The sequence below is a fragment of the Eutrigla gurnardus genome, assembly GCF_963514095.1.
Source record: "Eutrigla gurnardus genome assembly, chromosome: 10".
NCBI lineage: Eukaryota > Metazoa > Chordata > Actinopteri > Perciformes > Triglidae > Eutrigla > Eutrigla gurnardus.
Genome location: NC_139924.1, coordinates 15,509,629 through 15,536,267, shown reverse-complemented (window position 1 = coordinate 15,536,267; position 26,639 = coordinate 15,509,629). Strand labels below are relative to the sequence as shown.

The 26,639-nt window shown below is 45.7% G+C and overlaps 1 protein-coding gene across 13 annotated transcripts in view; it reads right to left on the bottom strand.

Moving 5' to 3' along the window:
* mecom (MDS1 and EVI1 complex locus) overlaps positions 1-26,639 on the bottom strand; it is a 128,005-nt gene that overhangs the window by 25,330 nt on the left and 76,036 nt on the right. For 12 of the 13 annotated variants that reach the window (XM_084018971.1, XM_084018979.1, XM_084018980.1 and 9 more), the window contains exon 3: positions 995-1,129. In XM_084018971.1, coding sequence (XP_083875097.1) covers positions 995-1,129 — 135 coding nt within the window. Of the gene's footprint in view, positions 1-994; positions 1,130-2,594; positions 3,083-26,639 lie in introns of those variants that run through there. The other variant, XM_084018972.1, reaches the window with a different exon arrangement.

Genomic DNA, 26,639 nt, shown 5'->3' with positions numbered 1-26,639 from the left:
TGGGCTCTCCGCTCTCTCAACCTCTTCCTTCTTCACCCAGAGTGCAGGAAGCGTGAGGACGGCGTTTGGAAGAAGAGCAGGGGATTTGCTCCCGACGAGTTTTTCACTTTAAAAGACAATGAATTCGGGGGGGCCATAAATACACTACCGTCGTGAAAATTCAACGGGTGACACTCAGCGAGTAATCTAGGTGGACCACCAGTGAGACGTGATGACAAGCATGCAGGCCAGATTATGTTTTTTTAATTTTTTTATTTGGGTCAAGCTGTGGTATGCTTCATGCACATGTCAAATAAAGATTAGCCTCTTGTCTTCCTGCCCTGCTGCATGTTCCTGTGCAGACGAGGCCGTGGGATTACTGAGGTGAACGGACCCCCATGTGTACAGCACGCACCTCTCTGTGCAACCAGGTGAGCAGCAAAAGGACTGCGACATTCCTGGCATATCTACGCGTTTAATATCACAAGCGTGACTGGGAAGTGTGTGGAACTATCATCTCGGCGTGCAGCCTCTGATCCTGCCCTGTGGTCCTCGCACGGCAGAAGCCAGAAGAAAACACACACAGATAGCGAAGAGTCTCTGCGGTTTGCGTGTGTGTGTGTGTGTGTGTGCAGTGAAGGCAGGGTGGGCCAGCCGCTCATGGGAATATCTGACTTGGATCACAATAACACCTTTTAACACAACAACACGCAGACAGGACAGCCATCACAAAATACAGGGAAGCCTTCTGGCATCAGAGCTGTGTGTGTGGGTTTTTGTGTGTGTGTGTTTTTTTAAAGCACTCAAAGATCTGAATGACTCAGTTGCACTTGATTCATCCAGCCAGACAGCATCACATCACCATGTGGGAGTTTGAAATCAAGTTATCCACATGTTTTATTTTCTCTCTCTTTGTCTTTTTTCTCTCTCTCTCTTTCTTTTCCTCAGATCATATTCATCTGGTATTTGGTTGAGGTTGTTCAGCCGGCCGGGGCCTGCGAGTGTCTCCACGTACCTGATCATCGATCTGGCACGCTGTCAGGTTATGCTGCTTGGCCGCAGGGGCGAACTGGATGTGCTTCAGCCAGCTCCCGATATCTGGCTTGCTGGCATCCACGCAAAATTTTACATGGCCTGACCCGTCCAAGATCTACAGAGAGAGAGAGAGAGAGAGAGAGAGAGATGGAGGGAGAGGGAGAGAGAGAGAGAGAGAGAGAGAGGGAGGGAGGGAGGGGAGGTGAGAGAGAGAGAAATCAGACTTTGATCAGTATCAGTTCAGGTTACTGTGTCCAAACACTGACTAACCACATACCTCCCACAGAGAAATAAGACAGAAAATGTTGGGAGCTGGTCTGTGGTTCCACACACACACACACACACACACACACACACACACACACACACACACACACACACACACACACACACAATTTGGGTAGAGTACAAGTAAGCTATATATTAATGATCTACAAATTAATTTGGAGTATAAAAAAAATGTTTGTGTGCATTTGTGTATTTACAGTCAAAAGTTCAACAGTAATTTATGAGGGAATTCCTGTAGCTTTTTTTTTATTACCACAAAATAATAATAAATGTAATAAAAATCGAAATAAAATGCATCAGATATATGTGACATTTATTTATTTATTGTTTAGCCTTGAGTTAACTTCCCAGTAATTATGTCATTTCCATGGCAGTAATAAAAAAAATAATAATGTCAATTGGACTAATATATAGGCTATTTCAGCAATAATAAATCAGTACCAATATCAGACTGTAAAGCTTCCCAAATAAATAAATCAATGAATTAATACGTTTAGGAAAAAAATAAAACGAAAAAAAAAAAAATGAAATGCAACGAATTCTGATTGATTATGTTGGTATTATTTTGTTAATACATACGAAATTTAAAATGTGCTGCTAAATTATTCTCGCTTTAAATAAACTTCAGCTGACTTTTGATTTCGTTTCTGAAAACGTGGTTACATCAAAATAAATTAGCAAACAACACATTTTTTCACAGTTTGATTTTATAAATAAGAATTTACGATAAAAAATTATATTATAATATAATAACTTATAAAAATGGTACTACTAACGAATAAAACAATTGCATTCCTCGCCTCCACACAAATACCTAAACACCCAAATAACAAAAAATACAATGAACTGGATTATTATGCAAATCACAGGATCTTCTTTTATAGTTTACAACACATTTACGCAGCGTTTCTCTCAACGAAATGTGAACGATATACGGCAGTTTTAATGTGTTCCAGTTTATTACAGCTCATCTATAAAGTCGTAGGAAATCGCGAGTGATAAGAAGGACTGAGACGCAGCCGATTGTTGGGATGCAAACCGGGAACTCCGAGGGTCACAAACGTGTCTTTGTATAACCTGCCACTGAATAAATATTTAGCTTGCATAAAGCCCTTTGTCTGGACTACATCTGCCCATTCATCACACACCACTCTCCGGCATTCGACTCGTTTCACCTCCGAACTAAGTTAACGACGACGCGTGTTTTATGGTGCGCTCTCGTCGCAACTCGTTTGAGAAAAAAAAACAAAAAAACATTTTGCGTTTAATCCAGAAAGTCTGCTTTCTCTTACCGTTGGAACTCGTTTGCACCGACGTGCGACCGTTAAAGCCTCCTGGGAGATTCACCGGGGGAAAGTGATGAAAACTCCGGTTTTAAAAACAACAACAACAACTTGGAACGAACCAAAAACTCGACTGTCAAATATACATACAAAAAACTACAAACGCGTCCCCCAGCTTTTTGGCATCGTATTTGTTTTAAAGCACCAGTGTTGTGTTGTTTTGTCGGTAGCGGTGTCTCTTCTCCGAGCCGCAGGACGAGTCGACTCGTCGCCGGTGCCACCGTCCCTCAGACACCGCGCGCTCGGTAAAAAAGTAGATCCTCTCTCACTAATATTGTCTCTGCGGATCTCCTCTCTCTGTCCTACAGACTCCGCGGCTCCCAACTCAAAATCACCTCCGGTGCATCAACTCGCTCCCAACTTTTCGCTGTGTGCGCTTCGCTCGGCTCGTCCGCTCCTCTCTTGTCACCCCTCCTGTCCTGACGCGCCCAGGTGTCCTCTAGTAGCCATTCAACTTTTCATTTTTCTCTTCCTCCCCCCCCCCCCCGCCGACCCACCACCACCACCACCCCCCCTCCTCAGCCAGTCGGGATGTGTCTTCTATATGATAGCGGAGCGATTCAAAGGGGGGGTTGGTTTCAAGCATCGCCCCCTACTCCGCGCGCCCCCGGACAGTCCGTGTGATGTTTTTCTTCTTCTTCTCCGTCTTGTGCGCATTGTCTCCGTCAAGAAGGGATCCGGAGCGTCCGTGCCCGTAATGCCCGGAGAGAGAGGGAGAGGCGACTCGAACACATGGGACCGTCTTCGCCCTCTGTCCCCGGTCGGAAGCGACTCCTCTCCGCAGTAAATTTTAAAGTGACAGGGGGTCCCGGGGTTGGAGAGGGTGAGCGGGGTCAGGGAGAGGTCGGGATGGGGCTTCTGAAGGGAGCGCACTTTAATGAACCAACACAAGCATCAAAGCGCGTATCATTATCCACGTGTTCCCCCCAAACCTTTTTTTTCTTTCTCCCTCTTCACAGCAACACGCCGCGCCACTTCATGGACCATTTTATGACATTATTAAGCTGCATTGATTCCTTCTATATATCCTCCGAATGGTAACGATAAAGTTTGGAGAGTAAATGTCGGAGTAATAACAATAAGTAAAGTGAGCGTTATAATAAACAGTCACCTCGCTGTCTAATTGCAGCTCGCGCTTTGGAGTAACGCAGGGTTTAAGTGTTCCTCTCGGGGACCTCCAGGAAACTCCATACGGACCATTGGAAGTCTCTGTGCCGCAATTTGGGAAACACTGACCTAATCACCTGCTTTGCACCGACTTGAAAAAACAAAAAGCTATAGGTTGTTAGGTAGATTTACGTGTGCGTTTCCCTCCCCAAATATCCCAAATTTACCATTACGCGCGCACATAATTAGCAAAGTATGAGGGCTGTTTTTTTTTTAAATAGCATAAAACGAGTTTTATATTGAAAGAATCAAAAATTAAAGAAAGTATTTTATTCTGGAGTTTGAACTCTCCTCTGTGCACCTGCTTGACGACGGGCTCAGACGGGGGACGTGTTGCATTAGGGTTCGATTTCTGCAGCGTCTCGTCCGGATGTGAACGTTTAACGTGGAAAACCGACACTTGGAGTAAAACGGAGGGTATGGAATGTTAAAAAAAAAGAGAGAGAGAGAGAAACGGCCTCGTTGTCGGTGCGCGGAGTTTATTAGGCAGCTCATAAAGCTGGGGAGGACAGGGGGGCTTCTGGCTGACGAGAGCAGATGATGATGGATAACGCCTCGCACTGTGACATTGACCTTCCATCCCAGATAATGCCCATTGTTTGAAGAAATACGCGCAGCGAAATGTGCAGGAAGGACAGGAAAAATCATGTGTAAATAAGGCAGGACCCCGCCACCGATTCCCATCGTCTCGCACTCCTTGAGAACCGAGGAGAGACCCCCGGTCCGCCCGGTCATTGATTTCCTGCCTCTCCTCGACTTGTCCATTGTTGGAAGCCTTTTTAATTTAGCCATAAATTGGGAAAGCTCAAGTCGAATGAGCTGTTCTATTTTCTTCCTGTCAGGATGAGGGATTTGTTTTATGATGCATTGTGTATTAAATACAAGTAATCTGGGAAAGTGATTGCTCCGCGGCCTCTCCGGGTCCGATCGAGGATCCTGATAGAGAGGTCTGAGCTCTTTTCTGAAAAGGAGGAAATGTCTGAGGAAAAAAAAAGGGAGGATAAACACACGGCCGGGTGTGGGGTGGATGGTGACTGGTGTGACGGGGGGGTTGTTGTGGTATGACCGGGGGTAAATTGGGGTAACAGTGACAGGACCCCAAACAGCCTGGCGACGGGAGTCAATGTTGCACTTCCTCCCCCCTGTCAGGAGATGGCGTGCTCAACTGAACTGAACTTCTTTAAAACATTCCTCAGTGGACAGTTTTCAGACGTCAATATGACAGTTAAACTTTTTGCATTTGCATCATCAAATTATGAGGAATACACTGAGGACAAAACGAATGTATCTATTGTGTAGGTATCTATTTATGACACTTATAGTCGCACTATTTTACCTCCGTAAATGTGTAGATGTTGGAAGTTGAAGAAATTCAACTTTTCTTTTGTATATGACGCGTTGGCCTTGAAAGTGGCGTATATATCAGTTAGCAATAGTCTGCTCTATCGGTCTATTTATTATAGGACTAAGGGGGGAGGGGGGGGGGGGGTGCAGTATAAAACACCTACATTAAGGCGTCAAATTTGCTCCATGGGCACATGAAAGATTCAGCTGTATGGGCTTGAATATATAATCACCTGAACGAGCGGGCTATAAAGCCCTCGAATCTACACAGGAAAAGACCGATTTGGGGGGGTAGGATTTAAAACGCTTGTTCGTTTGTTAATAAACCACGAGAATGATCTGCAAGGCGTATAACTCTAATTTATATTTATTTCACCAATCCGCCCCAGAAGCGCCGCTCTTGATGTGCCGAGATGAAATAGGTCTGTTTTATCTGAATTATGCCTTTTGTCCAAACACGGTTTTGACAGAGCGACTAAATAGCGGCGTGGAAAAGCTGTTTATCAACAAATTACAAGGCGGACGCGCGCATGCTCCGGGCTGTGTTCGTTCCGACTGTATCACGCGTTCATACTTATTGAAGAGACTCTTAAAACATACAGCATCCGCGTAATGTTTTAGCGCCGGGGCTTTTAAAGTGCTGTGAAATCCTTGAAAGGGGGTTCAATTGCTTGAATGGGCCCCGTGCTTATTTTGCTTGCGGCTTTTTCTTGTTTGTTTTAAGGAGTTCGGTCACGCACAACCCCGATTCATACATGAACGTGGAGAATTTTTTTATTTTTTATGATCAAACACCTTCATATTTTTTACTTGATCCGAGCTTCACGCCCTAACACCCGTTATACGCTTTGGAGCGATGTATTTTTTACTCGTATGATTTGGTGGGATGTCGCTGCTCCCGTCTCCAGCCGCGTGAAGTCAGATGGGACCGGCTTGAGGAGAGGAGGGGAGAGGAGGGGGGATGGGGGGGGATTCCCGTGTGGGTTGCAAGCTGACTCCAGCGAGTTGCATGGGCCTACCGCTGCAGCCGAGGGGCCACATGGAAACACTGTGGAGGCCTGTGTGGCGCATTCCAGCACATCCTCCAGGAGAGCGGAAAGAAAAAAAAGAGAGCGAGAGGAGAGAAAGAAAATATCGCAGCCAAATCCACATGAAATAGTTCTACCATTCACGGCGAGACCTCCCATTGACACCGGCGTAAAGCGGTATTAAGCCTCCATCAGGACTCTGCCCCCACCCCCCCCCCCCCCCTTTTGCGCATTTTATTTTTGCTCAAATGCGTTGCGACCCAATCAAGTGGTAAAAACTCATTTAAAGCCCAAACGGACGGTTTGCACAACACTGTGTAGAACTTTTTCCTTTTAATTAACACATCCATCAGCAACGATTAGCCGCGCAGCTTATGTCCCTTATATTAAAAGGCGAGACCTGGTGTCCGTACAGCCCAATTACCATTAAAACACAGCAGAGGAAATGAAAGGGGAAAATGTAAATATGAAAAAAAAAAAAAAGGAAAAAAAAAAAATCCTTGGGTCTGGAAGTAGGCCCGTTGTGAGCGGCGTGTTAATCTCCACCTCAGTAATTTGGTTCTGCGGGAGAAGACAGAAGCCCTGCTGCTGTGCCCTGCACTTCATAAATCACTGCTTTATGTGGACAAGGTCAGCCCCCCCCATCCCTCCTCCACCTCCCCCTTCCACTGGCCCCTCCGCCATGTTTACCCGGCCGCCCGGGGGCTCTCAGGACCAGACCAGCTCACTTCTAATTACTTTGGATTATTTTCATTTGCCGGGGGTTAGCCATGCATTCCGGCAGACAGCAAGAGAGAGACAGGGAGAGGGAGAGAGAGAGAGAGGGATGATTTCTTGACAAATTCTGCGGCCTGTGAGGAACAGGCCCGGCGTGTTTGCTGAATTAGCACCCGGTCATTTTGTTCTGGCAATGGCTGCTGCTGTGTCTGACAGCTCGGTGACAGGTCAGCCAGAGCACTGCCTGCATATCAATATCCACTCCATCGCATCCTGTATCATTTGTGAGCTAAAAACAACAGTTTGTCTCACAGAAGAGGGGCGGCATAATTCCATCTGAGGGCAGGCACATGTGCTTCAACACGTTTAGACCCGAGAGTCAATATTGGGAAAAGGCTGGGCATCACAGGAGACCATGCTTAATTGAGAGGAGACATGTGTGATCTCATTACCAGTTCGGAGGAGGACCTGCGAGAGAGGCGTCTAACAAAAGGGATTTTGTGAGTTTGCATCGTTAAAATAAAAGCCCATACAGAGACACATAAATTGTTTACATTACATCTAATTAAATACACGTGATATTTAGTGGTTCCCCGGCATTAATGGGATATATTGTTCCCTTTGCCAAGAAAATCAACACTGACTGGCACAACAACAACACATGCTCCCCGGATCAACAGTGCAACCTGCCATCGAAAAATGATCCTTGGTCAGGAGAGTGGATGTAATTTAACTTAATTTAAAGACAATTGGTTTTAAGCAGCCTGGAATGTGGCTGCTGCCTTTTAGGAGACAAAGAGGAGGTGAAGGTGGAAGGGGGGGGGGCAGAGGTGAGACTGGTGGGTGGCAGTGATGTACAGAAAGTAGTACATGCAGGGGTAATCACAGACACTTCCTCTGCAGAGCCTCAGCATCCAGGGCAACACTGTATGTGGACGTCGGGGTGCGATAAAGCCGCACACGTGTCAAAGGTCACGTTTTTCAAGCATAAATTCCGCCGGCACACAGCTCCTACACGCATGGGACGGACTGGAAACTCAAACAACCTTCTCCACCCCATCCCAGCCCCGCCAGAGAGAGGGGGGGGGGGGAGGTAATTAGAGCATGTTGCCGGTCGCCGCAGGGTGAACAAATCGGCTCTAAAACGCTCATAGATATCATCTTTAAAAGAGCCCTTTTTTATGTACAAGAGGTAAAGCGGTATGGAACTGAGCACTTCAGATGTTCAAGTGTCACACATTCATTACGTTTATTGAGCTCTCTTCTCACGTTTAAAGTCGGGGGGGGCTCTGCTGCAACTCGACGACAATCTGCTTTTCATATACCGTGTCCGATTGGAAGGCTAATATTTTAATGCCGCCGGATAGCAGAGAGACCTAACACTTGTTCAACGGGACGGGAGAAAATGCTACCGTGACGGTATCGTACAGCAGCAGGAGAAAAAGCAGAATCTTGTAGAACAGGCTACTAATGTATTAATGAAGGATGGACACATATCAGGGTCATACAGAAGCTGATTGGAGGTAAAAGACTAGTTACAAGTCTCCGTAATAGTGATCTATTTTAAGACATGATTCAAAACCATTTAACATTCTCTGGTCTGAGCGATGACTAGTAAAAATAAGACCATTTACCCCGATGGTGAGGTTTTTAGGAAACCATGCTGCTCACAGATACACAGACCCTTTTGTGTGTTTACTTTTATAGAGTGTTTCCCTTTTGTTTTTCAGCAAAGAAAAGAAAAAGGCTCACATTTCTTTTGTACAGAGGAGGAAAAAAAAAAGAGAGAAACATGGCCAGTGGGATTAATGGGTATTTTCTGATCCAAAATTTACAAGTGGTCAAAACTGCAATGTGAGAAAGTGAGAAAATGTACTTGAGTAAGTGTAAAGCGTAAACAGATTGTCTGAACACACACACACGTAAAACCCCCGATCTCACACACACACACACACACACACACACACACACACACACACACACACACACACACACACACACCCAGGTCAGCTCAGTGTATGTGATGCATGATTAAAGTCAGAATTAACTCGGAAAACAACAAATCAGTTGCACAAGCCTAAAATGAAGGAAAGCCGAGCAGCTCACACATAACACAGGGACACGGAGTGGCTCCCATTAAAGGCTTCACTGGCTTTCAGTAGCATCAAAGAGGCCCCTGAGTTAGGCTGGGATTATATTTAACCCGGGAGCTTGTTGCATTGCTGAGTACAGGGCACATGCTGATGCTGCTGCCAGTACACCATGCTTCTGGCATTTAGACCAACGCTCTCATTAAAATGTGGCTTGGGCACTATTTCCTAGGGGAACACACACATGGAGTAACGCACGGACACGAGACGAAAAACACATAAACACTCAACAACAAAACACACACACACAAAGACATATTACTCTGGGGACTTCATGATGTTTTCATGATTGTATTGTAGGATATGTTTGTTTTCCCTCTCTACCTACAACATAACTTTTACTACTCTATAGGACCAGTGTCATATTTTAAACTCTTATTATTTATACCTCTGCAATTCCACATACTTCACAAGAGCTAGCTGATACATCCACATACACATTTGAGGTGGTTTTCAATGGTTATACCATATGCTGAATCACACCACATAAGTGACCCGCATGAAAACACGAAAGCAAACATTAAATAATCACACCGCTGTTCACTGCAATTAAAAAGAGACCAAAACCCCAACTCTGATATGATGTTTTAGCATTGAATAAGAGCACTCGATGATTTTCAAGAGGATCTCCTCCAGATATGATTCCGCTGACGGTCCGTGAACGGTAATGTCGGTGCATACAGGCTTGTAAATGCAAGAACAGATGCGAGCAACCCAACAAAAATCTGTCATAAAGCAATCTCACCTGGCACATTTCACCAGTCAGACTTGATATGAGCCATCAGACATGTGCGTCAATACTCCCAAGGTTTATTCAATTCCAAACCAATCATTCTGGTGTCATACACTTTTGGGTTAATATTCTAACTGTGAGGGGCCCTGGGCTAAGTGAAGATAAATCAGCTTTTATGATGGGTTGTTATGGTTTTTACGGCACAGAGGTTGTGAGGGACTGATTTGGGGATCAATCACCTGCAGGTGTCTGCTGAGAGGCCGGGGTGCTGCGAGGATCGATTGAGGATCTAGAGCGGTGGTGATGGAATGGAGGTGCGTTTGCTTGTGTGTGTGTGTGTGTGTATTGAGATTGGGTGCAGTTGTAGGAGTGTGTTTATAGGTTTGCGAGGGCGAGAGAAAGAGAGAGCGAGAGACAAAGTGATGAAGGTGTGTGTGTGTGTGTGTGTGTGCTATAGAGACAGAGAGGAGATATATCTGGGGCTGCAGCGGTGATGAAGGGCCGCTGGACTATGACCAGACTATCATGGCTCTTATCCCTCGATCCACTTCTTTATCTAGATGGCACTTTGGAAAATCTCATTGTCACACAACATTTAACAAAGACAGAAGTCTGAGGCGGGCAGCTGAAGATGACTGGCCTGACAGAGCTGCAGTGCAGAGTGTACCTCTCTCTCTCTCTCACGTCGTTGCGTGTTCTCCCCTGGGAGAGGCCGGCCATGTGGGTGCAAAACGACGCCAAGACACACAAACAAGCGCGTTCGTCTGTGCCCACAGATGGGAGCGCATCTACACACGGGGCGCGTCGGCCGCACCAAAGTTTGTCGGTTTCTTTCTCTTTCTCTGGATGTGGTGTTTGTACACATTCAACATCTCTCTCCCCCCCCCGACCGTCTGACCGGCCGCTTCCTCCTCGCTGTCAGCGGAGCCTGTCTGGGAACAAAAGAGGCGGGGAGCGAGGCCTACTGGTTTCTGAATCGGAGGAAGTCGGCGCTGATTACGCTGCCCCCTGAAGAAGCATTCCAATCCTGTTAACCCGCACGCCGGCTGCCAACTCCAGACCATGCAGCGAAGCGCTGGGACAGTAAACCTCACAGGGCCCCACCCTGAGTGCCCTCTCCCTGCCCAGGACAGGCATCTGGCCTCTCTTCCTCTCCTCCATTCTCTTTGTCTCGCCTCCTCTTTTCTTTCTCATCTGTTCTTCTCCCATGCTGCTGTTGCTTCTTCCCCACTCGTTCCTCTATTCACCTTCTTCTAATCTCTCATCCACCTTCTGTTTTTCTTTTTTTTTTGGTCCCATCTTGAGGCCGTCCCCTCCTCCCCTCTCCTCCATCATCGCCTCCACGCAGACACACGACAGCAGGCTCTCGTTGGAGGAGACATTCCACTTTCTTCACACCCTTACCTCTCTATCCCTGATGAATGCCTTCACTCCATTTGTTTATAAGACAGAGGGGGTTATTCATAATCAAGCCTAAGAGAGTATGTACACACTGTGGACGTCCTGATAGAAGGCAACGTATTAAATTTCTGTTTGTTTGACAGGAGCGCTGTCTCTCTCCAACTCCTTGACGGGAAGACCCCCATCCATCCAGGCAGGGGGCGCGACCCCGGCAGCACTCCCCCTCTCTTTCTCTCTCAAGTGCTAACACATATTAAGTAAATGAAGAGTCTCTTCAGGCCGGCGGGAGACAAACGAGCTTCTTAAACATCGGAGGAGTGGCGGTTTGATCTGGTGTCGGCGGGTGTTTACGACGTAACTGCGGCAGAGCTGTGTTTGCGATGTTACCCATCTAAGTGTGTTTATACTGTGATGGAGATGACCCGGTCTCTTAGCCAGGTGCTGAGGCTCTACGTCTTCTGTTGGAGAGGAAGAGTGTGAGTGTGTGTGTGTGTGTTCATTCCCTACAAACCTGTGTATGTGTGTGGCAGTGCTTCTAGGCCAAATGCTGTCCAAGCAGGCAGACAGCGAGTGTTGTCCACAGTGAACCAGACACAGGTTAGAGTGTCTGTTCTCATTCTCCTCCAGGCTTCCCTTCCTTCTGTTTCATTCTCGCTCTCTGTCTTTCGCTCAGTGATTATTGTCATTGTGGATGCTGAGAAAAAAAACACTACCAGTGGGAAGTGTAAAAAAAGAAGGGGAAGAAAGGGCGGGGAAGCACGGCTGAGCAGCGGTGGGCTGGTGGCGGCGGCGGCGGAGTGGGGGGGGCTACAAGGCCCCGAGGGTGGGTATAGGGTTTTGGTGAAGGCTCGGGGGTTGGTGTTGAGGTGTGCTCGGCGAGAGGGCCCTGGTGTAATCTCAGTGCTGAATAGACGGAGCTCTTAATAGAATCCCGTCGTCCGGCTGCCACCGAGAGAAACAAGAGCTGTAATGGATGGGCTCAGCTCTGGCTCCCACTTTCCCCCCCGTGACCCCTGCGTTGGTCAGAAGTAAGAGCTAAAGAAGCATTGTAGCCCCAGGCCTGATTGAATGGGGAGGGAGGGAGGTGGTGGTGGCAGTGGGGGTGGGGGTGGGGGTGGGGGGGTGTTGGAGGGGGTTAGGCAGCCGCACTGATAGACCAATTTCCCACTACTGTGAGCAGCAGGGCTTGATTGATGAGGGCTGGTGCTGGTGAGAGGAGGCCCATCACATGTGATCACATAAATACTTATTCAGCTCGAATTGGGCCTGACAAGCCTTACGACAGCTTTGTGCTGTCACAGATATCATTGGAAGGAAAACGCTCCATTAATCATGCGTAATTAACTTTTCCAAAGTGAGGTTCTGATTGGAACCAGTACTAACCCACTCAGTACCCAGATAAAAAAAAAATAAAAAAAATTCCAGCATCTTAACTGGGATTGGAGAGGGCCTTATTAAAAGCTAGAGCCAGTTTCCCCCTGAGCCGCTCCGTTTGTACAGGAAACGGCTTCATTAGTATTGGTTTAGGGCTCTAATGGGCTCAATACAAAGCCTCCTCTCTCTAACCCAGCCGTGTTCAGTGGCCTTACAGTGCAATATCCTGTGAGCGCGCACGGCCATAATGTTCCCCGTTTGAAGTCGGAGCAGAACCCATCTGAACGCCTGCCACTAGTTAACTACCTTGACCCTCCCATAAAGTAGTGTGGAGGAGTGAGTGTTGGACAGCCCAACAAGCTACGCCGTTTCATTCTTTCTCTTCTGGCCAAAGGTAGCCTCCCCACGGGAGTAAACCGGACCAGGCCCCTTTTGTTTTAAAGCAGCCGACCGAATGATGTGCCACGTATTAGGTATAATGCAAACGCACACATAAACTTGCCCACGTGACGCACGCACGGACCTTCCACCATATCTCATCTGATCAGCATTCCTCTCTCAGCTCTATAACGCAGCCCACCTGCATAGCTGCTGGTGGCGGCACAATGCAAGCAGTCGGCATGGGAGAAGAACAAAAACAACTGTGGAAAACAGCTGTGTACCGTGAATGTGGAGCTGTGTATTCCAAGCTCTTATTATATTATCTTAGAGAAAGCTTACAACAGTATTAGAGTAAGTAAAGAACACGTGGCTGAGAAACAGGAAGGTACAAAATGTCACCAAGTAGAAAGCTCTTTGTAGCACGTACATGATTGTTCTGTCGAGCACTGATTTCCACAATAATTCAGGCTGTGAAAAGTCAAAAAGACTGTACATATTGAAGGCATTTCTCAAACATACAGTCCCAGCGGAGCAGTGCTCAAGATGCAGGTATGCTCTATTATCCCCCGAAGCCACAGGCCTCATTTTTCTCAGTTGTCCGGTTTGTTCTTGTGGGCATCACATATTTCTCTGACTTCAAACTCGAGTGCAGACTTACTCATGACGTGCACCGTTAAATTATATCGTTGTTCATGAGCCCAACGGCCTCCGCAGCACAGTTTCCACGTTGCCATACATGGTTAGTAATCGACATGGTGGATCACAAACACGTACACAGTCAGTCAGTCATCCACCCTCTTTTCTGCTGGTCATCTACGGTCATTTCCTCTAAACATCATCCTCGCTGCAGCAGGGTCTTGACTCATTTCCTGCCTGCTAATTAGCGCTGTCTGGCCCTCTGAGAAAAGATGACACACTGAATCATAGTCATGATCCACATATAGACACCGTGATGGGTTTGAGCGGACCCACCTACAAGCACCAAGAGACGCAGAAAAACTAACTTTTCTTTTGAGAATCACCACTTAAAAACAGCATTTTTCGGCATCACTGCCGTGTTAGCTGAGGTGGGCGAGATCAAGTCTTCGTGTTTTATTCGAGTAGTTATTGCACTGCAGCCTGGCTCGGCACCACACAGCATGTAAAAATAGCGAGAAAAACACAGTGAAAACAGTCTGCATGGTTACTGGCACAAGCAGCCGCACAGCTGATTGAAATCTTTGTCAAGCACATGGTGAGGAAAGCAGCTGCCATTACTGGCTGCCCTGGTCAGCCCTCCGCAGGACAATTAAAGCTTAAATCCTTAAGGTGCCACTTGAGAGTGTCTAAACCGCCGAGCAAAATAACCTGGGACTGATTGATTTATCATTATGTACTTTACACTGATGAGCGATTTGTTTCTTCAGCCGACTTCCTCTTTGGGCTTATCAAATGCCGTTGTCGTGACGCTTGATTGCACGAGTAGGTTTGCTTTAATGTGCTGCATTTGTTGTATATTTTTAATCCCTGCTGGCGGGACTCAATTAAAATATGAACGGATCTTGGTTGGGCTGAATTCAGCTCAGAGAACACAGAGTTGTGTGGGACAGATTTGAATTAATTTAATGGATTTAATTTAATTGAAGAAAACTGAATCCTGCTGATATAAAACGTCCCATTGTTTCCTCTTTGAGCTGCCCCCTCTAGAGTCCCATCAAAGTTTAATACCCTTTCTTCTAGAGGCGGGCAATAAATATATTTCATCAATTGATTTTAATTAATGGTTTAGGACAATGTTTAAAAACGAAAATTGATTTATTTTTTTTACTTTAACTTAATTACGGTGAAGCCATTGCTCACCTGAACTCATAGTTAGTGAATGGAATGGGGGATTTTTTTTTTCTCTCAGCGTCAAGCCTCCAAACCACGGTCCGCTGCAAAGTTTGTCTGTGGAAACTAAAAACAGCAGCACGACGTTCCAGCATCTCAAACCGAGGCACGCAGCGAAGCGGGAGAAGCAGGAGAAGCGTGTGGCACGGCGAGTCGCACGACATGACTGCAGCCTCAAAACACCTGCAACATCGCCTGCAGTCTTTGTTTGTTTGCTTTTTTTAATCCTTTTTTTATTCTTATTCTAAAAGCAATACCTATTTGAATATTTAATTTGTCTTTTGTAGGAAAGAAAAGCAAATTAAATCAGGTGTGATGAGAAAGAATATTCTATGTAGTTCTGTACGCCCCTTACTCACATCTGTACGAGCAGCCTGGGCCAGTAAAGCAGAGGCAAGGCCCAGAGCAGGTGTTGCATTCATGAACCGGTGAGGTGATCAAGAAGACAGGCAAAAATAACAGCAAAATTCATTCTGGATTTGGTTCCAGTGTGTGAAACCACGTTCAACTATATGTTAGTCTAGATATGAGGACAATCAACAGGAATGGAGAGAGGTAGAGAGGTGGCTAAAGCGAGACCACACGCAGAAGAGGAAGAGTGGAGGAGTGCAAGAGAAAAGAGGCAGTGGGTGAAGGGTCAAGTACATTCAGTCAGCTTAGTTTGACTTATATGTCGAGAGGAGACAACAATAAGTGCTTGTGCTTGAAGGCCTTGAAGGCAACGCAGCTCTTCACCATGGCTTGCTTTCCACTCTGGAGGCCTGAGCTCACTTTAGACAGTGTCTCCCAAAACTGTATTTCATTGATGCTCTTTGTGATTTTCCTGCTAGAGGAACATAAGCTGGTCAAATAATAGCCGAATAACACTGTCTATTTCTCATTATACAACATCTGCAGTTGGTCTTGGTTCTTGTAAGCTGCACTTGGCGCGGTTGTGGGAAAGTGACTATTGTGAAAGCCCTTAAAAATAGCCTTTTTTGCTTCCAGCTCAGCTCAGTTACTCAGGATAGATTGGCTGACAGTCGGAGTTGTCCCCCCCCCCCCCCCCCCCACGTTAACAGATAGAGTATTGTTAAAGGGGGATCTTGGCCAGAGGTTTGTTTGTGAAAGAAATGGCCACTGACAAAGCTAAAGTAAAAACCTAACTGGCAGCAACATTGAAACTGGTGTAAAAAAACAACCATTTCAATTGTATTTGTATAGCTGCAAAATCACAACTTTTACTTGGAGGGCTTTACATTATTTACACCATATGGCACCCTCTGTCTAAGCTTCATTTGGCTAGGAGAAAATAATTTAAGGGTTAAAAAACAACAACCCTTAAAAAGGAAAAAAAAGGGTGGAGAGGGAGGAGGGAAGAGAAACATCTCTTCACGTCTCTAAATAGTATAGGCACATCGACATAATCAGTCCACATCTGAAGACTGTTACATTTTGCAGCCAGAATGTATTTATTTACAACCTTGCCTTTGTGTCACTAAAACTATATAACTCGACTGGCTTCACAGACATGTTGTGGCGGGTGGACACGTAAATTCGGTGTGCATGAGGCCTGCTGAAGGTGGATAACGTGTGTCATCAACACCCATTTTTAGTAGGAACGAGGGTCTGTCTTGTACAAGCCCCTTAAGCCAAGCAGCGCACCCTGCAGACGTCTGACTGATGCCTGCTAAACCTCAGGAGTGTGCTGAATGTTAGAAAGAGGAGAGAAGGAGGAAGAGGGAGTGAAAAGAGACGGCCTTCTTGGTAAAACAAAAAAGAAAAAAGGGCCTAAGTGTTAATCAGAGATTTCCCAGAAGAGCCGGAGTCATCGCCTCAGGCCAGAAAGAGCGAAAGAGTGGAGGGTAGGCAGAGAGGCGAGGAAACGAGAGAAGGCTTGAATGGGAGATGGACGGGGAGACGGAGAGGAGAGGAAGGAGGCAAGGAAGGCAGGCTGCATTCCTGTGGCCACAGCTGCGGGAGCTGCAATCACTAAAATGTAGCGCTGTCTCAATGCCGGCGATTTCTGGACACGTTACAAACGAAATAAAACAGCACGACATGTCTGTTTTTTGAATCAAAGAAGAGACTAGCAATCAACATGCTGGGGTTTACACTACCTCCCTCCCTCCTCCGCTCTCTTCCTCCCTCCATCCTTCTCCCCAGCTGACTGTCATCCCCACCATAGCAGGGATGACCCCTTCTCTGTCTCTATATTTGCCCCTCTTTGTTCACCACTGGCCAGTTGGGGAAGGCATCTGAGACTCAGACCATCGATCATTGGGCTGACAGCGGGCCCCAGGCGGGGACGGCCCTGTTATTTGGACTCTGTGATGACTTCCTCAAAAAGGGGCCCCTCCTTCCCTCACAGGCCTGGCATCGCTGAGGTTTGGTTTGGAGCCGCCATACCTTCCCCGCATGTCCATAGAAAACACACTGGACTCACTGGCCGCATGTTTGGGTCACGCTAGGGTGAGCAAGACAGATAGAGTGTGGAGCGGGAGTAAAATAGGTCGAGGGAGCAAACGTTGCGGTGCTGGAAGCTTCTTGGTAGCTTCTCCAGTCCCGAGGAGCCCCGCGATGAAGACTTTGGCAGCGGTAATACTACAAGAGGTTAACGGAGTACATTTGAAATAAGAAGACAAAAAGCCACAGCTGGAGTGCTTAATTTATCGACGTGATCGGCCCACGTCCTGTCCAGCAAGATATAGCAACAGTACATTATAAATACTTTAAGCTATCATTTGGACTCGTGTGTTTATTTTATCTTGGTCTGCGCCCCTTGGCCTTCCCAGACGGACCTAAAAATACCCAGAAAGTTCCTCCCCTGTCCGTTTACTTTCACCCTTTACTGCTTTACTCCTGCAGTTCATCTTTGCCCCTCATCCTGCATCCTCTTTCACTCTGCAACTCATCACCTCCCCCCCTCCTCTCCTCCACAGGACCGGGGACTGAGTAGACACGCAGTTGTACTATTGTCTTGCTGCTCACATCGCGTTATCATTACAGCCGGCTATAATTGAGAACAGGAGTCTTTTTTATTAGGATGCCGGGTGACACGGGTATCTGTCTCTTCTGATATTCCCACACTGGCTAATTTCCCCCCTCATCTGCATTCAACAGAGCGGAGACAAGAGAGCGTGACAGGGATACGGACTCTGATAGCTCTATGCAGATACACACACACACACACACACACACACACACACACACACACACACAGTAGATTACACTGATATTTGCACAAACTGAATTCAGATATTTAAAATGGTCTGTGGTAAAGTGGTTGCTTGTGGGCTAAAAAGACCTAAAACATTGTTTTTAAGATATACTTTAATCCATATATTAATAGAGGAAATATATACTTTAAAGAATATATCAGTAGAGGAAATAAGTTTTGCATTGACAGTCATAAATCACAAATTTCAGCAGACTGAAACTTTCTCTCATACTTTCAGTGCAGCAACTGCTTGCTGTAACACTTATGCCACAAAAAAAGACAAAAAATGTTTGTGAGAATACAGTCATGGCTGGAGTGTCTGTTAGAGTGCTCGCCCCTGCGTGAGGAGCCCGTCTAACAAAGGGTGCACACACTTCATTAGCACTGTCCGTGAGAAGGAAGGAATCTTACACATGGAATCACTCCTGATCTCTCTCGTCTCAGGCTACTGCTGTGCAGAGCCTGGGCTCGCTGGCTTCCTTCCTTCGAAATCCTCCTGGCCCCTGCCTAAACACAATGCTCAATTTGTTCACATCCAGCGCCAAAGAAAAGGGAGACACACAAAGCATGGGAGATAAGGTTACAAACTGTCCTTACATGCACAGGTGTGGAACTCTCAAAGCCTCCAAAACATCATCCAGTTCCCCGCCCAATGCCGCCATCACCACCACTTCCTCCTCCACGTTCTGGCATTATGAAAGAATGGGCTCGAAAGGATCGACAGATGATGAGGAAGATGAGGAGGAGGAGGGTGAGGGATGAGCGAGAGCCAATAATCGAAAGAGAGACGTATAATAGCACTGTTGTAGTGATTTCACCACACACTTGTGCACACACACTCTTACGCACAGACTCAGCTGCTATCTCACATTGCATCACGCTGCTCTGCACCTTAACACCAGCACTCTCCTTTGCTCTCTCAATCTCTCTGCCTTGCTCTTTTTCAATGGGATCAAATGGTTGGAGTTGACAAAAGAAGAGAGGGAGTGCTGCCAGCTGCCCCAGTGAGGTCATTCCCACACAGGCTCTAGCTTTCACCCCACCACTATGAACATGGCCTTGACCCTATCCGCTTCACAACAATTACTTTATTCTACTAATTTAGACAAAGTAAATCCACTTGTCTTTTGACAAATGTGCACTAGACGTGCATTTCATCGGCATTTACCCGATGAAGCACCATGGGGTTTGGTGCTCTCTAAATGTACTTCGGGGTGAGGCGAGCATCTTACGTTCCCACCAGAACTGGCAGGCTGGTGTTATAAACCAGGAGGTTGAATATTTTAGATAATAAAAATAACAGGACCAAGTGGGCACTTTTAGTTATGTTGTCTTATTACAGAAACCTTCTCTTTGTGGTTTATTTTTCATTACAACTGTATTGGCAGGTTAAAACCTCATTCACTTATGATTATGTCATACCGTCTGCCTATTTCCCCCAAGAACTAGTCTCTTTCTGTCTCCCGTGAAAACCAGCCATCATTTTCCCAGGCAATGCTGTCAGATGTGAAGTGGGGCAAGCCATGCAATCCAGCCTTCGGATTCAAAGCCAATGATCTCAGAAGCAAAGTCATGAAGTCAGGCCTTCATCTATTAATTCCTAACAGAAAGAGGCAGAAAGACACACTCTGGATGTGAGTTCATGAATCTACAGACAAAACATGTGTTTCTGGACATCTGCCACAGGTGATAATATAAGTATCCTAATCTGAACTTCATCCAGCATCTCCCTCGCTCACTCTTGTCAGATCCCCATTTGCAAAATGTAGATAAACATAAATGTTTAAAATATATTTGTATGAGAAATCTGAGGGCGACATGGTAAAATGTTTCCTCTGGATATATAACCATTTCCTGTAGAGTTCCACAGGGATCAATCATAGGGCCCTTAATTTTTCCTATTTTTCCAACATAGACTTCTTTTCTTTTGACACCAATGCTGTTTTTTTTTTATATCTGGTGACGACAACCAATGAACATGGTTATGGGCTTTGAAGATCAAAAATGAAAATCTCATCTCCTTTCATTTAGTCATTGGATTTCAACAAAGCAGAAGTTTTTTTTAATAGTTTTGCAGCCCAAATCCCTGTAGACACACCATCCATTCGTCCATCCATCCAACCATTCATCCATCCAACCAAGCAACCAAGCAACCAACCAACCAACCAAACCACCTGAAGATTGTGTCGTTCGCTGTCTCTTTCTCCATTACTCTTTGCTATTGATCCCCTGGCTTGTAACAGTGGCTGCAAAAAGTTTCTAATTGGCCAGCTGGGTTGATTTTTTCCCTCCTTGTGAATAACTTGCCGTCAATGCCGTGAGGAAAGTGCACCGTTGTTTCAGCTTTTCTCTCTGATCTTGTCATGTGAGCCTTTTACATCTGCACTCAAATTGCACACAAGTGAGGTAAGTGTGATGGAATTGTTACTATCTGACTAAATAAATAAAAAATGTAAAATATGCCAGAGCTCTCTCTATCTCTTTCCCGGACTCACATATGCACACATGCACAAACGCACATCATTTTGGCAAACATTCATACCTGTTTTCCCCTTGACTAAGTCACTAAGTCCACATCTCTGCTCAGTGGTGTGAACTGTAGGTGAATCACTGTTAAATATTGCCTCAGGATTTTCTCCCTTTCTTTCCTCATCTTTTTGTGTCTCTTTCACTGAAAGGCTCTTTATCACTCTGCCATGAAGGCCTTTTCTTCCCTTGCTCATATCCGAAGTAGAAGAAAGAGAGCGGAGTGCCTTTCAACAAACGGGACAATGACACTTCATCGAGATCCTTGGCCTGTGTACATTCCACAAACTTGCACAATAACTTATCAGAGGTGAAAGGAGGAAGGGCAAGAAAAGAAAGATAGAAAGGATAAAAGGCAGAAATGCGGGGAGATAGGGACAGGGAGGTGAAGAGGTGATCTGTGTGTATAGGAGATCTCTTCCTCTAACCCTCTGCGTCTATGAGGTCACAGCGAGGTTGCTTGGATAGTGGGTGGGGTGCAGATGTCAACAAACTCGGTGCGTGCGTCCATGCCGATTTAACGTCGTACCTATGAATGAGTGTGTGTGCTAATTTTTTTTAGAAGAGTTAAGAGAGTCCTTATTTCTTACCATCATGTTCAACTCATATTCTCTCTAAAGCGAGGGGCTATAAATTTACAAAAGCTACATGCAACCTAATCTGAAAGTAGATCTTGTCAGCAAACTTGATATTACAATTTAAGGCTGCTTCTTTTGGGCTGTAGTTCAAAAGAGATTAGGTATGCACCATTTAGTCATGCAGCTCTTGAGCCGGAATCAGTGGTGAGAGAGATCAGTCCAAAGGAAACAGGATCTCATCAGAGCTGATCCAGATCTGAGACTAGCTCATAAAACTGTCCCCCCTAATGGATCACCTCATTGGAATACACACAGTTGCACAGCGTGTGCATGTACAATCACGCCAGAAAAAGATGTGGGCTCACATTCACACAGATGTAAATGTGAAAACACGTAAAAACCGAGGTGCGTGAGCGTAACCGTAAGGCCGCCCGCGCACTCCGTCTGAACCCACGTGCACACTTTGACACCCTTTCATCAATACAGCTGTCCTTCTTAGAAGCTGAGATTTTCCCCATGAATCCATAATACACAAATGTATGTAAATTTGCAAATTTGCACGCATGTTGCAGGGCAAACAGAGCGGTGTGCACTGAGCCTAAGATGTGGATTGGCTCTCTCAGGAGAGCACTCGTTCACGACGTCCCCACACACACCTAATACATTCGCCGTTGCCCCCTCCGGCCAAGCCCAGAGCTTGACCTCTCCGTGTCACTCAATCCGCTGGGCAATATTTGCTTTCGTCATCATAAATATTAAATATGCGCAGAGGCAAATATTTGGGTTTGGCGACCTCGAAGTGGTAAATGAATTAATGTATTCACAAGAGGAGAGCAGGGGAGTCAGGGTGTTCTCGCACACACACACGTCCTTTCAGCCTCTCCAGCTCTTTACGGTAAAGGCCTGTCAGTGGTCACGCAGGGAAAGACCCACAACTCCGGAGGAACGCCATGAAAAAAAGAGCCCTGGTACATGACTGAAATTGAGAGGGCAGGAGGGTGGTAAAGTTTTTCTTCAAGCTTTGCTGTGGTGACACACTGTGACAACTTATATTGCGTGCAAACAGTAAATTAATTTAAGAAATAGAAATAAAGTTCAACAGTGCTCCGTGTTTCCATGTACTCATTTTAAATCATCCTGTTCAAAAATAAGGAGAGATTGCCCAGGACGAAATGTCATCCATAGTGCAGGGCTCATAATGTAACGTTCCAAAACATTACAAGGAACAGCAATTTTGTCCCTTAATCTACCACAAACGCCATTTATTTTGTCATATTTTCTCAACCTCTGACCAAAATGAAGGCTAATGGTGGGGGGAAAAAGAAATCTCTTCACATATTTATCACACTTTTTTAGAGTTTCTAATGTATTTTTAAAAGTCCGATTTTTATTTTTATTGTTGTAGTCTGAGTAACGTGACGCAATATCCTCTTCAAGAAAGACAAGGCCAAAGCGAGAAAGCAGAAAATGGTGGAGGGCTTGAACACTAAATGAACATTCTGGATGAATTTTACTGCCAGTACATTTTCTTATAATGGTAATCGAGCCATTTCAAAAAGGTGTATAAATCACAACTTTGTGCTACACATTGAAAACATAAACACACACTGAATTATTTATAAATGAGACCAAATACATTTAGGTAAGGTTAACACATCAAAAGGTATGTTTGCTGAACAGCTACCACTTTACTCAGACGAGGACTTAACACTTGTTTCTACTTTTTCGCTCTTACTTTATCGGCAATGATAGGTTGTGGTCTTTTTCTTCCGACATATGTACTGATTGTAAGTCGTTTAGGACAAAAGCGTCTACTTAATGCCCTAAATGTAAATGCAAAACAAAATTCCCTTTTTAAATGTTAAATCAAAGACTATGAAAGAACCTCCGCTAATTTATTTGGCAACTCTAATGAAATCTCCTGCGACCCACCTGTAGGTCTTTGGGAAACAGTATGGAAACACTTTGAGTTTCACACATTGCCAAGAAAAGCAGAGCTAGGCACGGCTAATGCTGCACGCAAACTCTGTCACGGACAGGTAACGTTATTGTATCGTGGCAACGCGTGGTCAAGCTAGCCGTCATTCACATGTCTGTGGTCAAATCAGCAGACGTTGGAGTGTACACATACAATGACATTTCTGCTAAATGCATTCAAAGGGCCCAGGTTGATCGACAATGGATGTATAAAGAGAATGGAGCTGTTGCTAAATATGTATGTTGGTGTGTATTGGCCATCTGTGAGTCAATTTCTTCAAAACATAATGTTGAGATTATCAGGATGGTCAATGGTACTCTGTCTCTGGTGTGGGTGACTCAGAGGATGGGGTGGGGGGGGGGGGGCTGGCGTCATGGGTAAACTGAGAAGAGCTGGCAGAAAGGCAATCCAAAGCTGACCCCGGCCTCTGTGTATAATTGTGCCCTCTGACCCAGTGAACATCCTAAATCACCAATCCAAACAGTCCGATCCCCCTCAGTTAATAACCAGGGAGAAGCCCTGCACAGAAACACCACTCTACTGCTGCCCTGGGTTCTCCAAAAACACACACACACACACACACACACACACACACACACGGCCTCAGGCTCACAAACCGCTCTTGAGTAGCTGCCCTGTTCAGAATAGATGTGGGATCAGTCCACATTTGATGATTCAGAAATGCTACGGTGCTGAATTACATGAAAGTGATCAGTCTGTTTATTTGTTTTGTCTGTGCTTTGTGTCCAAGTGAAAGATATGACTCGTTCCCTGTAAGAATGAAACTGATAAAGAGGGCTTTATGATCTGAATAGGATTCCCTCTCTCCTGGTTCTAGTTCAGTGACTTGATGCCTTGAAGTCCCTTGATTTCTGCTCCGATATAGGCTGAATAGAAGACGCCATGCCGGTTGTCTCTGATCACAGACAGAAGACACTCGGGGACGTTCACTGCCTCTGCTTCTCTACCAATGAGGACAGGATAACAGCGCTCAGAGGATGAGGGGATTTTAAGGAGGGTTGGGGGGGGCGAAAAGATTGTCGTTGGAAGGGTCTGAAGTAGTGGACCTCCTGGCGTGCCAGACAAAGAAACCCAACAAGAGAGAGATGCACTGCATCAAACCAGGGGGACAAGAGGGGTTCAAAAAGCGTTCTCCCCTGGGGCTTTTCAGCCTGGCATCCCTGCACCCTGGCCCAGCGGGGAAACAAGCTTCTTCACACAAACACAGTGGGAGGATGAGAGGATGGGACAGGGGAGCGCTACGCTGGAGGGAAGCTCTGGAGGACAGTGTGAGAATGAGCAAAGATGAGACACTGAATACTTCAGTCATTGTTGGCGAGAGAGCGTCCGCCGTCACAGACTGATAATGGTCACGGCAGCTGCTGTACTGGAGTTCACTAGGTTTGAGGGATGCACCTTTCACAACTGGCGCCTTCTTTACACGTACTTTTAATCGTCCATGAGATTATCTTCTAGTTTTTCTTCTTTTTTTTTTTCACATTGTTCACCGAATCGGTGTCAAGCTGACGGCTCTCTGTGGATTTTCTGCATGCGTTCGAAGATCATCATCATCACTGCAGCCACTGATGAGCGCCGCTCATGTAGCTACCATTCATTAAAACCCAGTATTGATGGAAACGCCAATCCGAGTGGTGCCAAGCCAAGCTGCACTCTGCCAAGCCAAAAACTGCCCGCGTTGTAACCCTTCCTGGCACCCCAGAGGAGAGCAAAATGTGAGTCAGATCCAACCTCTCCTTTTGGGTGCCAAGAAGAACTCCATGTAACCCAAAACACTGACAGGGAGCCAGTACGAATGTGAATGTCCTCAAAGAAAACCAATAAAACAAGACTGTCATTGTGGCATCCCAGAGACCAGACAGCTCAGGAAGGACTTTTAAAATCCACTTTGCCGTGTATACATCTACCCTCAGCTGAATTAGATGGTTTACAGAACTTGCAAAGATAATCCAAAAATACCCTCAACGAGCAAACCGGTTTGAAAGCCCAACAAATTTGGTCCGTCTGTATATTTATCTTGTTTATCTGTTGCCTAACTGTCTTTCCTGTCATTCTAGTCTATTTGAGTGATCGGCTTGTCCGCCGTCTGTCTTTCTGCGTACCTGTCTGTCAGCTTGCAGCTCTGGGGAAAAACAGCAAACAACTGTAAAAACATTTAATCAAAAACCAATGAGGCCCTTCAGTGCTTCTCTAATAAATGAGAAAGTAACTCTCACTGTTTGTGTCTGTTGATCTGGACATGCTGTCATTGAGTTTATTGCAAAGTGGAAAAGTCTCTATATAAAACCAAACACACACACGCACACACATGCACATCTCGGTCTCATGTGGGCAATGGGCCTCATCTGGATCTGCTAGTTTTATAACATTTACTCATCGACGAGAGAAGGGAGGCACAGGAAGGAGAGAGAGGGAGAGAGACACATGGAGATAGAGCGAGAGAGGAATGAGTAGTTAAGTGTGAGTGTTTCTGCTTTAGCTGTTTAAATGACAGCGCTCAGAGGAAACATAATCTGCTTTTTGTTTTAATAGAAACATTTAATTAAGCAAAATGATCCTAACAGGTTACAGCTGTGTTTCCCACTCTCGCTTTTGCCTTTATTGCGTGTGGGAAATCCATTTCCACTTTATTCAGGCTGCCTCAGATTTATAGATTTTACAATTGTCTCCTCATACACTCAGCACTTTCTATTACTTCTGTCTTCTGCCAGTAGTCTGGCTGATAGTTGCAGAGTTATCTGCAATGTTAAATCTCTCAATTGTAACACTGAATCAACTGGATAGATTTATTGTAGACTCTGAAAAATAATGAGAGAAATACATTTTCTCATATATTTATGATAGGTTGAACTCCAAGTGTATTTCCTCTGGACACATTGTTTTGTAGGTTCAAAGTATGCTTTCTAAAGAACTTGCTTCTCCTGCTTGATAACGTATAGATGAACTGAACCACACAAACGTGGCCGATATTTACTGTTCACAAACACTTTAAGGAAAAATGTAATATGCCTGCTACGTCTGTGTGTTCAGCCACGATTTAACGCCAAGCAAGGCGGTATGTTCTCCATCACAATGCACTTGTGTGTGCTTCTAACTGTCACACACACACACACACACACACACACACACACACACACACACACACACACACACACACACACACACACACACACACACACACACACACACACACACACACACACACACACACACACACACACACACACACACTGCCCAGCTAAGCTCAGCCCGGCCTGCTAGCCTCATGGCTGTAATTGAGAGTTAATGACGCAGTTGGATCTGTTCTTTACTTCATATTAAACAGAGCCTGCTGCTGTTGCCCGGCTGTAAAAGCAGCCCACCCCCCTTTCCTCTTCCTCCTCTTCTTCTTCCTCCTCCTCTCAACCATCCAGCCCCTCCTTACACCCCCCCCCCCCCCCCCCCCCTTTATAACTCGGCCTGCAGCCTTCCACACTCCTCCTCATTCCCCAATAGATGAATTTAAGCATTTGGTTTAACAAGCGACAAGAT